Source organism: Condylura cristata, unplaced genomic scaffold (assembly GCF_000260355.1).
Source record: "Condylura cristata isolate star-nosed mole 26May11 unplaced genomic scaffold, ConCri1.0 scaffold00014, whole genome shotgun sequence".
Taxonomy (NCBI): Eukaryota; Metazoa; Chordata; class Mammalia; order Eulipotyphla; family Talpidae; genus Condylura; species Condylura cristata.
The window spans coordinates 34,044,634-34,060,955 of NW_004567115.1; the positions used below are offsets into that span (position 1 = coordinate 34,044,634).

Here is a 16,322-nt window from a genome sequence, read left to right on the forward strand (position 1 = left end):
AGCTTAAGAGATTATAGTCACAGTTGCATTTGAACTACCGAGGCATGGGACATATTTGCCATTTGATCTCTGTCCTTACTTGGTCTTCTATCGCAGATCGTCCTCTGGGGAGGTAGAGACTGATTGGGTTCAATATTAGACAGTTCCATCTGTTGTGGTCAGGAGAGGTTATGTAGTCCTTATCCATTTGGAGTTCCTTTGGAAAAAAATCTCTTGTGCCACCAGAGACCGAGTGGGGAGCAGAACAGGTAAATCCAATAAAATACACTGCTGAGGGGAGCAGCAGGCAAGACAGGAGAGGTCCACTGTGCCCTGTGGGTCACATCCCTGGCCAGGGATAGAACTCTTGTTGCAGTGGCTGTGGAGAGATTCACAGTGCAGTGCTTAACCCTTTGCACCACCAGGGAAAACCTGAAAACTGATACTTTTTAAGCAACTACCAAGTGTCTGGCACTGAGCTTTATTACTTCTGTTGTGTAATATAGTTGAGAGAAAATAACCTTGCTTGTTCCTTCTTAGCAGTCACTGCCCCAATTTCTATCCATAAAGTAAGTTGCTTTCATCCCCTTGGGAGAAAGCAAATACAACTCAGAAAGAGGAAATCAACTGATTTCCTGCAGGGATATGTTAAAACTCCTATGTGCCAGGAATTTTGAGTGTCAAGCCTTATAAGTGCCAAACTTTTTGAGATCACAAGGGGTTTTTGAGCTACAAGAGGCTAAGCCTCTAGGGACTGCTGAACTCAGAATCTTGAAGATACAGCTGGGGACAAAGTACATGCTAAGAAGAATATTTTCTCCCACAAAAGGAGGCAGTTTAATGAGCAAGTGGGAAGTAAAATCAGGGGTTGGGGAAGTGGCAGAATTTGGAAACTGAGAATAAGTGAGATGGCTGATGTTAGCCTACTTTCTCCTTAGCCAAAATCCAGATGGGGTAAATGCTAAATGCAGATGGATTCCACAGATATTTGATCAGGCAGAATAAGGGGCTCACCAAGACCCCCAAATTTGTACTCTCTAGGAGTTTGCATTCCACTACATAAAGACAAAGCATGTGGTTAATGTGTGAGACCTTTAATAGAATGATTGTGCATAGAGGGGAAAGAAAAAGGAGTAGTTTTCCAAGGAAACACCCAGAGTTACCCACTCCCTTGGAGTTGGCCCAAAATCTTGCCACAAGTCTAAAGTTCCTTCTGGTGGGGAACTGTGGGAAAGATACAAAAGGAGCCAGGCAAGTCTGGGATGAAAGGAGATTAAATCAAGCCAGAGGCTGCCGTTTGCAGCCTCCCCATGTATCTCTTACCCGCATGTCTTGACGTCATGTGTCCCCCCCAAGTTCCCCAAATCCCTGGTGTAAACTGAAAGTCAGGAAGCAGACACACCCTTTATCCACATGTCTCTCTTCCACAAGTGTCCTCTCCTGTGTCTCCTTTCTAGTTTGTCTTCTGTGTCTCAAGCTTCTCCTTGCTGCTCAGCTCTATCCCTCGTCAGGTGGGACACGGAATATGTAACCTTACCTACCTTCCTTTTCAATGGACACACCTCTGTTGTCGGAACAGAGAAGACAGGTTTTTTATGGTACCTGAGACAAGCCTCAAATACCCCATGTTCCTAGACAAAGGTATGATCACCTCACGATGGAATAGTAAAATCAGAGATTTTCTTTGCCAGAGTTGACCACAGATATTTTAGCTTAGATCTCTTTTCCCTTTGTACTACACTGACATATTTTTAAATTTCTTGAGACACACACACACACACAAAATATGAGAAATTAAACAAACCTTACAGGATAAGGAGAATTCAGTGTTAAATAACAAAAACCCTAACTATGTAATGCTTAGGTGTTAGAAGATATTAAAGATACTTATTCAGAATGGGAGACATTTAAAATCAATTGGGACAAGTTTATTAGCAAAAGAAAAACGTACTACTTCAGGTAGAATCACCTTCCTTTAGGTGAAGGGTGAAGGTAGGAGTGTTGTCATGCAGACTGCCTTGTTCATGTAACCCAGAATCCCCAGATGACAAGCATAAACTTTCACTTCTGGGAAAAATTGAAGCTATATGTAGGCATTCAGTTTTGGTAAGGTGGGATGAATAACTCCATTTTTTATGTGCTGTGTCTTTTATTGATTTGTTTATTTATTTTAAAAGAAGTGTCTTTAAACGGAAGAGGCAAAGGAGAGGGAGATGTAGATGTTAGTGCTTCAGATACAAGAAGGTTAGAAGCTAACAAATAGCAGGAGACCTGAATATTAGCCTGAGAGAAAGTGAGGGGAAATATTAGAGTTATCAGCTCTTCCAAATATAGTTTATAGAACCCTTCCAAAAAATAAATGTATGTTGCCCCCCTAGAAAAAGAAGAGAAAGCACTGGAAACAATGTGTAACTATTTACCAGTAAAAGGAAAATTTAAGCTTTTATGTAAATCTATAGCGACCTCCAGTGGACGGAGGTGAGAAATCTTTCAGGTATCCACATTTGGGATATTTTGAAGAAATGGATTCTGAACAAAGATAATACTTTCCAAATTCTAAGAAAATGCTAATGAAATACAATAAATATCCTTTGAAGGCATAGAGGGAAAAATAGTATAGGATAAATTGGGGAAGGGGGAACCTGAAACTTGCCACCACCTTCCCAAGGGGTCTGGACACCTCAGTCACGGAATTTGAACATTCATTGTCACAGGAGAAATAGACAGAATTGAAAACAAGTTGTCAATTCGTTCCTACATACGGTTAGGTAAATCCTTATTGCACTGATAAGGATACTGAAATCTGAAATTCAGCAGGCCCCAGAGCTCTACGCAATAAATAAAACCTACAGAATCAACGCCGGCAAGAGAGGTCGGGGTCACAAAATGAGCACAGCTGATACAGACAAATAGGTGGCAAGTGGAATAAAAATAGGAAAATATCTGTAAAGGAAGTATAATTATGTAACTTTCAAATGTTGAAAATGACAGAGAAGAAAAAGATCCCCGTGTAGCTGTTACAGGGCAACCCCAAAAGGAAACTTATCAAAATAAAAGTTTGCCTTATTATCACTATAATTACAAAAAGCACTAAATGTAAATCATTCAATTATTCCCCTACAGCCACACCTCTAGGTCTGGGTCTGGACTGGGCTGTGGGTGAGACAGAGGCTGAGCTGGGCCCGCACTGGAGATGTGAGCGGAGGCAGAATCTAATTCTAGGCTTGGGATTGGATTGTGCCTAGTGTGAACAGACAGAGGTTCAGAGGTGTGGACATCAGCTAGGACGGGACTGGGTATATTCTGGATCAGAAGGTGGGTCTGGGCTTCAGTCTGAAACTGGGTCTCTGGTTAGGCCTGGGCCTGGGCCTGGGTCCTGGACCTGACACTGGAACTGTCCCTAGGGCAAGGTTGGGGTCTGGGGCTGGGTCAGGGGTTGGGCTAAGTCTGGGATTCTGGCTAGGCTTGTGCCAGTCTATGCTCCCGGCCTTGGTCTGGGGATGGGACTGGATCTAGGTCTGCGACTGTAGGTGTGGAGCTGGGTCTGGGTTTTTCCTGGGGCAGGCGTCAGAATTGGCTCTGGAACTGGGTTTCAACTAGGACTGGGGCTGGGCCTGAATCTGGGTCAGGATCTGGGGCTGGGACTAAGGCTGGGACATTTGATTGGTCTGAGCTGTGGTTTGGGTTCAACTCTAGGCTGGAGCTAAAGATGAAAGTTTCTGCCTATAAAAAAGAATTAAGGCTGCAAAAGGGTTAAAGAAGTTGCTCCTGAGAGCATCCATAGATTTCAGAAGTCATATCTATACTTTGTCCTATCTGATGTAGTTACCGAACTATCAGTGACTAAGATTTACTCACCAGCAAAGCCATTAACAATTTTATTCTCAGATATCCCTTTAAATACAGTAACCATAATACCTTAATTAAATGAACAATTGCCAAGAGAAGAAAATATGAAAAATATAGTTTTACTTAGGGCAGAGTCTTAACAATTCGGTTAGAAGACATTTTAGATTTTAAGTCTTTTAAAAAGCAAACATTGTCTAGCAGTTGTTTTGTAAAAGCAACCAAGTAGAAAATAAACATTAAAGTGTGTAAGCCTCCAGATTTAAAATCTAATTTATAAGAAACTTAGTAGTCAGAGGAAGCTGTTAAATGGCCGTCACAGCTATGTTACCAGCAAAAATCAGGCCACAGGAAAAGCTACAGGACAAACAAACTAATTTAGTCAACAAAGATTGTAATTCATGAAAGCAATGGAGAGGATGCCTAGTGATTTTAGTGACATTACACAATTAATGTGTGATTATATTAATTTGAAAAAGTGAGAAAGTATTTGGTTTACATACAACTACTATACAGAGCATATATACATATATATAATACATTTATTTCATATGTATATTATATATCTCATTTTGTAGTTGAAAATTTTAAAACTGGATATTCGATGTTTGCAAAATTAAAGGAATATGTTAAAGTGATTTTTGATGCCATAATTGCAACTTCAAATCTCGAATTTTTGTTTCTCTTTCACTGAGGCATTGTCTGAGATCTGCTTTAGACAAATGTATTCTCTGAATTTCTTGGTCTCCTTAGATTATATGGAGACTATATAGAAATTAGACGCTCTCATGCAGCTCTGCCATAGTTATGAGCATTAAAACTTCCACCCGTGGTATGTAGACTCTGTCCCCAGGGGAGAAGCCATAACTTCCCATGGCAGATGCCAATGCAGAATGCCCTAGCAGAGGGCAGTGAAGACACGTGGCAGTAAGCCATTCTCATATACTTACAGCGATTTAAAAAACAAGTTCTTATTTTTTAGAGGAAACTATTAACATGTATGGGTCAAATGATACAATATCTGGCTTTATGTTAAAATAATACAGTACAGGAAAAACAAGATCTTCTATCAGTTGAGAAACATTAAAGTTGCATCATAGAAAGTGTATATTATGCTCTTGCTTATTTAAGGTAATTTTGCTTTTGTATTCCAAAATGAATGCTTAAAAGCTTCAGGATCTTGACATCCAAATACGCAGTAAACTTCCATCATTATTTATAGACTACAGAATTGAGAGCAAATATTTGTAAATATTTTTAAATATACAAATCATCCTAAGTGCCATCTTAGGGAAGAAGGACTTTTAAAAATTTTGAGTTGGGAAAGACCAGATGACAAACCCCATGTTGTTCTTTGAGTTATACATGTTAAAACTATAAATGACTGATGTTTCCCCCCTCAAAAGCACTTCAGTAATTATTCAGGGAACAATTATTGTTTGTCTTTTCAGCACATCCCAATGACTGAACGTCTGCTCCCCATTTCCTTCCTTCATGCCATGTAACCAAGCTGCTGCCTTTCATTCCTTCACTCATTCCATTTTGTACTATGATTGTCCAAATCCCTTCATATTTTAAAGATTTTATTTATTTATACTTACAGAACTGGGATACAGGCCAGAGGTGTGTGGTGTGTGAGAGGGTGTCCCAAAGACAGAGTGGGGAGCAGAATAGGCAGATCAACTGAAATACACCGGGGAGGGGAGCGGTGGGCAGGTCAGGAGAGGTCTGCTGCACCATGTGGGTCAGCTCCCTGGCTGGGAATCGAACAAGTGCTGCAGTGGCTTTGAAGAGTTTCATAATGTGGTGCACCACCAGGAAAAGCCCTCAAGACATGTTATTTCTAATGTATCATGTACTTTAAGCTTTCAAAGCCCTGTAGGTATTATTAGGATTATCATCATCATTATTATTACTACTTTTTATTATTGTGGTGACATTGCTTTACAACACTACATATGATTCAGGGTGATCTACTTAATCCACACATCTGTTGTTGAGTACTTAGGTTGTTTTCATAACTTGGCTATTTTAATATTGCCAAAATGGGCATAGGAATGCACATATCTCTTATTGTTTTAGCACTCGTTGGGTAAATGTCTATGAGTGGAATTGTTGGATCGTATGGTTCTATCGAGTTTTAATATTTTGAGAAAGCTCCTATTTCTCTTCCATAGGGGCTGGACTAGTTTCCATTCCCAACCGTGTATAAGGGTTGCTTTCCCCCCACATCTTCATCAACACTCATTCTTTCTAGGATATTTGATATGGGCCAATCAAATATCCTAGAAAGTATTTCCATTTGTCTAATGCACCTGTTCATTTGCCTGTGTTCTTTGGAAAGATAACTATGCAGTTCCTCTTGTTTCTTTTTGTTGAATTGTGTGAGTTCTTTGTAGAGCTTGGATATTAGCCCCCTGTAAGCTTTGTGGTGTTTAAATATTCCCCCCATATAGTGGGATGCCTTTTCATTTCTATGATAGTTTCTTGTACTCTACCAAAGCTTTTTAGTTAGATGTAGTTCCATTTGTTTATTTTTATGCTTATTTCCTTGCCTTGCCATTGGCATAAATTCCTCAACAATGTAATTGGAGCTAATATCATGGAATGCTATGCCTATGTTTTCTTATGCACTTACCTATATTTTCTTGACTTGCCATACTGAGTTTCTCACTCTCTTTAAGAATTTTACTATAGGCCCTCCCTGGTGGTGCCGTGGGTTAAAACACAGCACTGAGAAGCTAAAGCCACTTCCGCATGAGTTCCCCATCCCCGGCAGACCTCTCCTGACCCGCCCGCTGCTCCCCTCAGCAGTGTCCTTCGTCGATCTGCCTATTTTGCTCCCCACTCTGTCTCTGGTGAATCCTCTCACCCTCCGCATCTCTGGCCTGTACCCCAGTTCTGTATGAGTAAATAAATCTTTTTTTTTTTTTTAAAGAATTTTACTATAGCAGTCATAAACTATCTGATTGGTGAAAGACTCTGGAGTGTTCTCACCTTGCAATGTTATGCTCTCTTGAGGTCTTGTATTTCCATGTTATATCTTTTTCTCTGCCCATTTACTACTTGAGATCTTCCCATTTTATTGTGTTTAATATTCTGAACAGTGGCTTATAAGATTAAACTTATTTGCTTTCCTTGTAGGTGGCACTGTAAATTTGATATTCTTTATTTTGGCCTTTTGCTGCCTTCTGTGTGTCCTGAGATCTGTTTCGTAGTTGCTGAGTCAGCAGGATGTGGAGCGCCTTGGAAGGGTCCAGATGTTGGAATCAATGTATTGCGGTGGGACTGGCTCCTGTGTGTGGCAAGGCTCCATTATCCCACTTTGTGGTTTAGAACGAGAGAGTCCCAGTGGGCTGAGTGCCTCACACTGTAAGCACCAGTCTAAGTGGGAAGAGGGAGTTTGGGAGTGGCTGCTCTGCTATTATCTCTACTAGAGACCCAGCCTATGTAGAGAAGCTGTCTCCTCACGAGGCTTTCCTCTAATTAAGGGTGTGAGTCTTTACCGCAGGCTCTGCTCAGCCCCACCCCCAGGCGACATGGCTGAGCTGACAGCCCTGACACTGTTGGCCGCCTCAGCTTGTGGCAGGAGTCCGCTGCTGAGCTCTCACTGCTGGTATTGGTGTCCCTTTCTCAGCTTTATCTTCATTATTTTAGAAAATAATAAAGATATTTTGTCCTCCAAAAATAGGGAAAAGCGAAGTTGAAAGAAGTTTTAAAGACTTTATTTTCCTACTTTTTAGAAAACATTTAGCACTGATATTTCTTTCTAGCTCAGAAATATAGCAGAAAACCTTAAATGGCAATAAAGTAATAAAAAATAATGCAATCTTTTATTTTTATTTTTTTTAAAGGTTTATTTATTTGTACATACAGAACTGGGGTACAGGCCAGAGGCTCAGGGGCGGTGAGAGGCTTCACCAGAGATAGAGTGGGGAGCAGAACAGGCAGATCAACGAAGTACACTGCTGAGGGGAGCAGCGGGCGGGTCAGGAGAGGTCTGCCATGCCATGTGGTCTCCTCCGGGGGCAGGCGGGAATCGAACTCATGCGGAAGTGGCTTTAGCTTCTCAGTGCAGTGCTTTAACCCGCTGCGCCACCAGGGAGGGCCGCAATCTTTTATTTTTAATGTATTTTAACAAGTTATTGCATTTATAGTAGGAGATATTTTTATAGAAATGATCTGAATAATGCTTATTTGAAAATAAATTGTACCTTTGACTCTTACTTGATTCCCTATGTGAGTTGAGTACAAAAATATACTTATAAATTTATAGCATTTTCAAATATATTTGAAAGTAAATTTGTGATTCACATAGTAGTGAGCTTCACTTTCTTGTTAAATGTAGTAAATATGTAGATATTGTATTTCTCTATAGCAAATGTATATATGCATGTCATATCTATTGGTTTACCAATTTGGGAACACAAATGGAATCACTGAATGCCAAAGCTTTTCTTGCGTGTTTCCCATTACTCTGTGTGACTATTACAGTCCTGCCCAGATGTGTGTATCTATGTAAAGCCTGTGGGAGTGTCTCATTTGTACACATAAACATGCTCGTCCACCCATCTCCTCTACTGTTGCAAATTCTTTATCATATCATCATACTAGAATGCTGAACAGGAAGGGCTGCTTACCACTTTGTTCCTGATAAGTTCTCTTAGAGTTGGCTTTTCAGTTTCTCGTGGCAGCACCAACATAATCAATAACTATTACAGCATTTGCATTAAATAGTTCCAAATCTGAGTATGGGAGAACTTTTCTCCATTATTTTTATCTTGCACTTCATGTGTGTTTTGTGTAATATATATGAGAGGATATGGGAACACTGTTTTAGAAGGCTTCTAATAAACAACACTTTTGAATTAACTTATATTTACTCTCTACAGAACTCAGTCATGAAGAGGAAGAAATATCCAAGTGACTCACATTGGCTACACACAAGATCACACACATATCCTGTTTAAGACCTTGCATTGGACAAGAATTGGCTGAACTTCCCTGCTTTTGCTAAGAGCCAGAATGTTCTTCATAGTTCTTCATACATATAAAGGCACGTTGCACTAGCCCACACTTCTCTAAGCACAATCTTTATGCCAGCTGGGGATTAACTGATGTAAAAGCTGAGGTAATAGTTTCTTACACATGTATTCAAAAACCTGTAGCTTATGCCAATATTCTGAAAAACAAAATATTTCTTAGTTTTCATTCTGTTAAAACCCACAGGAAGTCTGTACAATGTAATTCTGGCAAGCTGAGACCTCAACTGTTTCAGCAACTGCTTGTAAGCCTAAGAACGGATCCCTCATCTATTTCCCCATGAGGATAATTTTCAAGTTTAGCATAAATGAATTTAAATGCCAACTTTTAATATGCACTTTTGCATATTATAACTAAGCACACTTTGAAAATAAAATTCTAAAATTAGTTTTCATTAAATTAATTTGAAAATCTTTTGCATTCTCTAATGTTAAAACTTAGATTAAATGAAGTACCTAGCTTAGGAGGAAAAAGTTGAAAATGTCATTTCCATATCAGTATTTCACTACTGCAAAATTATGAGCCACTGTGGTTTTGAGTAGATTTTTTTGTTTATGTCTTAGTAGATCGAAATTCCTGTTAATTATGTACTTTCACTTAAAAAGAAATTGTTACCAAGAGTTCACGGGTTTTTTTTGGATTTAGAGCTAAGTTTCAGACAGTTCTGACACTTTCCTTGAGGGCTTCACTAGTGAATTCTTAAATCCTGTTTTCTTAATATTACTTTGGGAAATGATATGACAACTCTCTTGGGAGATGTAATGCATTACCATGACAAAGCTAATAATTGTATATGGTGCATTCTTTGTTTCTTTTCTTTATGTGAAATATACACACACATCGATATGACATATTTTAAGTATTATTCTACATGATTTAAATATGACTGATGACTAGTATCATTTATTATCTTTAGGAACCAAATAAAATCAATGTTTTTACTGCTAAAGTTAACACATATGATTGAATATCATATATAGAACAAGAGCAAGTTTTGCATTTAAATACATTGCTATTTTCAATAGAAAGTTATCAGAGTAAAATTTTCAAAACAACATTTCTGTATTATTAACATTTTGATAAATTATGTATGTAACTCATTGATTCTGATATGAATCTCACTAAGATATAAAGTGTTCTGAGTCTCAGGATGTAATACTGCATTACAAAGTCTAATAGAGTTTCTTATAAACATCATATAGTTGGTCTATTCTATTCTGATATATTATGTATGCTTAGTTTTAGTCTACCTTGTGAAAATACCATTCATGGATTCCATGCCATGATTATATTAGAATCTAAAATCTTATGCTTATATATAAAATGTTACTGTCATTCAGTAACTTAGCCTAAAATTCATTTTGCATTATCCCAGAGTAGTCTTCCTAGAAATTTTATAAAATAATACTAGGGCCCAACCATATGATAGATTATAAAATAAACATTTCTGGACAGAATCTAAAATGACGCTAAGGTACATCAACATCTATTGCAGTCATGGTTTACTGCATCGGGTTAAAGTTGTGGTCTCTGAAGTTTATAGTACTATTTCTGTATTCTCTAACCTGGAACAACCCAGAAAATTCTCTAAGCATTGATTCTTCACATGTAATCTTGATAGGTTTTGGCTTTAGAAAGCATTGAATGAGTTAAAATATACAAACTGATATAGCAACCATGCCTAACACATTTTAAGTTAAGTGTTTGCTTTGCTATTACTATTATTTGTATTAAAGGTGTAGGATGGAATTTGGGGCCTGAATTTCTTCCCTGCTGTGGCTCTGACAGAAAGAGTAGTGCCATAGGAATCCATAGCGAATGAAGATCAGAACACTTGATTTGTTCTTAGGAAGGCTGAATGGGGAATCAAACTGGAACTCAAGGCCAAATGAAGTTTCTCCAGGAATTTGAACATGTCTTATGAAGTCAGATATATGACTGTACTCTTTACTAATGGGGTTGGTTGCTACAGAATGAAGAATCTCTTTCTAGTGATGGTAGGCAGGTCTGAGGGAAAATTATTTGCTTTTATATAACTGTATTTTAAAGTGAGTATTTGCATATATAATGTACAAAATATATGTATATGGGCTGTTTTATATCTTGATTATACTTCAATACTTATAATTAATAGCTCCTATTCCTAAATGACTGAAGTGGTGACAAGGTGATGACACTTGATAGAAGAGAAGTGCTGGAAAGAAGTGAGAAGGAACTCTACCGGGTCAGGTGGCCATCTAAGTAGGAATGTGTGTGTGTGTATAAATTATATATATATGTATGTGTTTAAATATATAATTTTTTCTTCAACTATGATAACTAAACACTAAATTCCCATCATTCTTGTGTGTGACTAGTATGCTTTCCCTCTTCTGAGATAAAGGAAATATGTATACACAACACACATATACAGCATTCTTCATATAAAATAGATTACTTATAAAAGTAGTGGTGACAGAAAACATTTTGATTATGCAGACTCCAAAGGAGCATTGAATCCAAATTTGTTCTCTAAGGCACTCACTCATAATAAACAATCATTTAAAATGTCTGTTGCTGATGCTAAGCTATGAAGGCAATAAAAAATTAGATATGCTTTTACATTCACAGATCTTGGAGTTTACTGGAACCTAAATATCTATAAGATGAAAGATCATGCCTTTCATAAAAACAGCACTTAAAAGTAGCCTGAAGACCAAGAACTTCTCCCCATTCTGTCTCTGGTGAATCCTCTCACTCCTCTCACCCACCCCACCTCCAGATTTACTTTCAGCTTTGGGGAGAATATCTAAAGGAAAGCTTTAAGAAGGAGCAACAACGGTCTTCCTGATGACACAGGGATTAAAATCTCAGAGCTATCAAGTATTGCCAGCCTTTGGAGCATAAGTCCTATCCCCCACCAGTGAGCTGACCCACATGGCACAGCAGACCTCTCCCATCTTGCCTGCTGCTCCCCTCAGCAGTGTATTTCAGTAGATCCACCTGTCTGCTCCCCATTCTGTCTCTGGTGAATCCTCTTACTCCTCTCACCCACCCCACCTCCGTACCCCAGTATGCATAAATTAAAGGAATAAATCTTTTTTAAAAAGGAGTGACAGATAAAAGAGACACAAAAACAGCAATTTTATGTGAGTATAATGGAATACAGTGAATAACATTCGGAATAGAATGAAATGAAGTAGCTATCTTTGACTGGAGTGTATCACTTATGACAATTCAGGTGGGAGAATAGGTGGATTTAAACTGCAAAGTGCTGGATGAGACTCTGGGACACCAGAGGACCCTTAAAAGACAAGTCACTACATCGTTTTGAAAATCATAAACCCAGATAAGATTTCCATTATTTAGTGTGCGTGATTCTTATAATCACCTATTACCAAACACAGTGTCTTAGAATTTTAATGCAAATTCCTTTAATCGTTTAAGGATTAAGTTACCACAGTACAAATTGAGCAAGACAAGAATTAAGAAATGGTCTAAAAAATTACTTAACATTTTGGTTACAAGATATGTGTAAGAGTTTATGGCTTCACACAAAATTTCATTCTACTTCTAAGAAGAGTCCATTGCTACCCTCCTTGGGAGGGTGGGGGGAGAATACAAACTATACTTAAATTATATATTGTTTAGAGAGATTAGCAACTACTTCTTTCCCAAGGTCCTTTTTGTAGTCCTTTCTAATGAGACAATGCAGGAATTTCTCTTTTCAGTTTATTATCAAGCACTTATAAAATGACACACAATTTTTAAAAAAATGATAAAAAGCAGTTAGGTATGAAACATATCTTACAGTGGAATGTTAGGTAAGAGAATAAATATTTTGTGAGAAATGCATTTTTATATTCCAGTTGCTGTAATACACAAACATTAACAGAACATTTTGGGAGTTTGTACTATCAGAAATATAATGTTCTGAAAGCACGTCAAATGTCAAAGCAGGTTGATGCTTATTTTTTCCTTTAGTCAGTAATCCCATGTGGCTAAAACTTCAACAAAAGGAGTTAATGGATATATTTTGTTACGTCCATTGAGTGATACTTGTTTGACAATGAAAAGCTAATACAACACTTGTTTTTTGCACTAAATTTATTTTGTGGCCTGGAGTGGCTTTTAACCTTCTTTAGAAAAAAAAAATATATATATATAGCTATGCACACAATTAATCCTTATATTCTACAAATGACAACATGCCTTTTATTTAGAACATTTCATCTAATGGCCTTATGTCATTTTCTGTGAGTACAAAGGCTTGTTCCAGATTTCACTCATTATCTTCTGAGATAAAGTTGTCCTTATAAATTAACCAAGTGTGGTGTAGAAGGGCAGGGAGAAAATAGAATGACTTTTCCTCCAAAAGGAAAATTTAAACCAACTAATTTTGGCATTAGCATTTCATTTCCTCTTATTTGCTGGTTTTATGATATTAATATATTTTAAAGTTTGCTATTTAATCAAGAACAGCAAGTCTAATGAACTTTAATATATTTCCATGCATTGAAAATTAAATTGTGATAATAAAATGTCAGATAACACAATAATAATAAATCTATGCATTCACTTTTCCTTTATTTTGTCTGCTTTGGGTTTCTTGATAGGCCCTTTGTGTTCTCTAACTCAGTGTTTTTACATTAATTCTTGTTAGTTCTTTTTACTATTTTGATATACTTATTTATTATCTAAATTTATGAAGATCCAAGCTTGCAAGTATCTCTCTTCTTGTTGACCCGTATTTTGGGGTTTTATTTAGTATGATTTTTTGCACTATAAACCATACAACAAAAGAACGGATAAATTAAAACTGTGACCCTAATTCATGATAACATAAAAACATCTCATATAGCCCTGAATTCATTTTATTGTATTCTTGTTTGCCATTCCTAGTATTTACATTAAATTTCTCAAAAGCTAACAATGGTAATTAATAGCATTGTTTAATCTTCTGTTATTCAGTTCTCACCTTATACAATCATATGAATAAAAACAGAAAATGTTTCAACACAAATTTCTTTTAGCACAATTTGACTAATGATTAAATGCTGACCACTGCTTTTTTATCCCTCTTTCCTCGAGGATACTGAATTCACCTGTTCAAACATTAGACAGTGCTAACCCAACACTTTTCAGTTTTGAGATGAACAAATCAATAAAATATTCTCATCTTCTTTTCCCACAGCTGGGTCAAAGTCTTTAAATCAAGGTCAGATCTGTGACCCTCTCTAACATACATCTAGGAGTTAATCACACTCTGGTTGGTCTACAGTTGCAAGTGTGAGAAACAATGTTTCCTGAGGATCTCATTTTTTCCTAAATAAACACATTAGTTCATGAGTACATCTTCTAAAGCATGTAAAAGATTTGAAGTAATGCCTCATTTTATTCATGAACATCTCCCTGAAGTGGTCTCCCATCAGGAAATAAAAGACAGGATTGACGACACCATTCAGAAAGGCCAAAGGCCGAGTCATAATGTATAAGGAGTGGATGATGACCTCTGTACAGTCAGACTTCCTCAAGTTCTCCAGACGCGAAGCAATCCTCACGTTCCGCATGATGTGGTAGGGAGTGAAGAGCACCGAGAAGATCACAACCGCCATGATGACTAAGTTGAGAGGCTTTTCAATGGGCAAAGCAATAGCAGCCTGCTTGTTCCTCTCCTTTAGGAAAAGAGCAATCTTGAAATAAAAGAAGCACATCACTAAAAGAGGAATGAGGAATCCCAAGAGGGTTAGACACAGGCTATAAATGAGGTTCAGTTGGGCAGCCCCAGAACTTGCATAATCATTGCAGCTGGTGCTATTGCTACCAGAGGAAGGATTTATGAAAAGAATTATCGGTAGTAACTCTAAAGTCACTAGAAGCCAAATGGCCACAGAGAATATAACAGCAAGCTCCTTCTTTTGCAGAACGTGTTCCCGGAATGGATACTTCATGAGCATATATCGATCGATGCTGATGAAAGTGAGGAAAAGAATGCCGGTATAGAGATTGGCGTGAAGCATGTATCGGTTGATTATGCAGAGCTCATTCCCATATGTCCACTCTCCCCAGGCATAACTTTTTATCAACATAGGCAAGGTACAAAAGAAGATCAAATCAGAGATAGAGAGGTTGAAGAGATAGATGTTGCTGCTGTTCCAGTTCTTCAGGCAGAAGAGGTAGCCAAAAACAACCACCATATTCCCAGTAACTCCCACCACGAACTCAAGCCCATAAAAAATGGGAAGGTAGTACTTTTCCAGGGCAGCCTCTGCTGCCTGCCAGTTCTTGCAAGTTGCATTCGGTATCTAAAGAAAATACATACACATGTGAGTAAAATACTAACCTACAATAAAAGGCAGTAACTGTGCTTAACTAAGAATAAAAAGCCCCACTTAAAAGTTAAACTGAAATGGGCATTCTGAGTGGGCCCTCCCAGGTTAAAGCACAGCACCATGAAGCTATCCAGCCACTGTAGCACGAGTTCAATCCCCACCAGGGGGGTGATCCACATGGCATGGCAGACCTCTCCTGTCCCATTTGCTGCTCCCCTCAGCAGTGTACTTCATCACTTTGCCTGTTCTGGCCTGTACCCCAGTTTTGTATGCATAAATGGATAAATCTTTTTTTTAAAAAAGTTAACTTGAGAGTAGCTTACATTAGTAAATAGCATGTCTACACACCTAATCGTATGTGAACAATATATTATTCCAGCAAATATTTATTGAACACTTTTTTTTCAACTTCACATGTTTGTTGGAAATGCACATAGGGTTAAAACAATGAATGAAACGCCATTTTTTCCTTCAGAATTAAAGCTCTTATATTAAAGGGGGATAAACAATTGTGACAGAAGCTCTGACATCATTTTTTTTATTTATAAATTTAGCAATTCATGGTTGCCTTATCTCCTAGAGGATAAAACTAATGAAAGGATGAATGATTTCACATAGGTCAAGAAAGTCGAAACTAGATATGTTTTGAATAGTCACTAAATAAAGTACAGTTTTTTTTATTGCTCCAAGTACTTCTGAAGTTTGTGCTGGGACTGGGGATAACAGCCAATGTAAACCAAACAAAGACCCTATTCTCAAAAAAATTATAGTCTCTTGGGAAGAATTAGGGTATAAGCAAGCAAAGGCATGCAGCAAAATGATAATGTTTCAGATATCATGAAAAGCACATGCAAATGTGTTGAGATGGAAACACAAATAGAAGAGACAAACAGCAAAGAGGTCAAGGGCAATGTAATGAAGTCAGTGAAGAGGGGCATCCACATTCACGGTTGTGTCCCTGGGACCCCAGATCTTTCATACTCTGTGAGTTAAATAGAATTGAATCAAACCCAGAAGTGGGAACTGGGATTGTTCTAACTCTAGTTTAGCTATGAATAGCTTCACTTTGTTTTCATGCTGTTAAAGAATCGTGCTTATTATATTAAATTTATAGAATCCAAGTTCATTTTAAATTATATTTTT

The 16,322-nt window shown here is 37.7% G+C and overlaps 1 protein-coding gene across 1 annotated transcript in view; it reads right to left on the reverse strand.

Annotated features, from left to right (window-relative positions):
* Nucleotides 1–14,127: 14,127 nt before the first annotated feature.
* SUCNR1 (succinate receptor 1) overlaps nt 14,128–16,322 on the reverse strand; it is an 8,136-nt gene continuing 5,941 nt past the window's right edge. Inside the window, exon 2 of the mRNA XM_012724839.1 lies at nt 14,128–15,152. Coding sequence (XP_012580293.1) covers nt 14,163–15,152 — 990 coding nt within the window. The 3' untranslated portion in view covers nt 14,128–14,162. The remainder of the gene's footprint in view (nt 15,153–16,322) is intronic.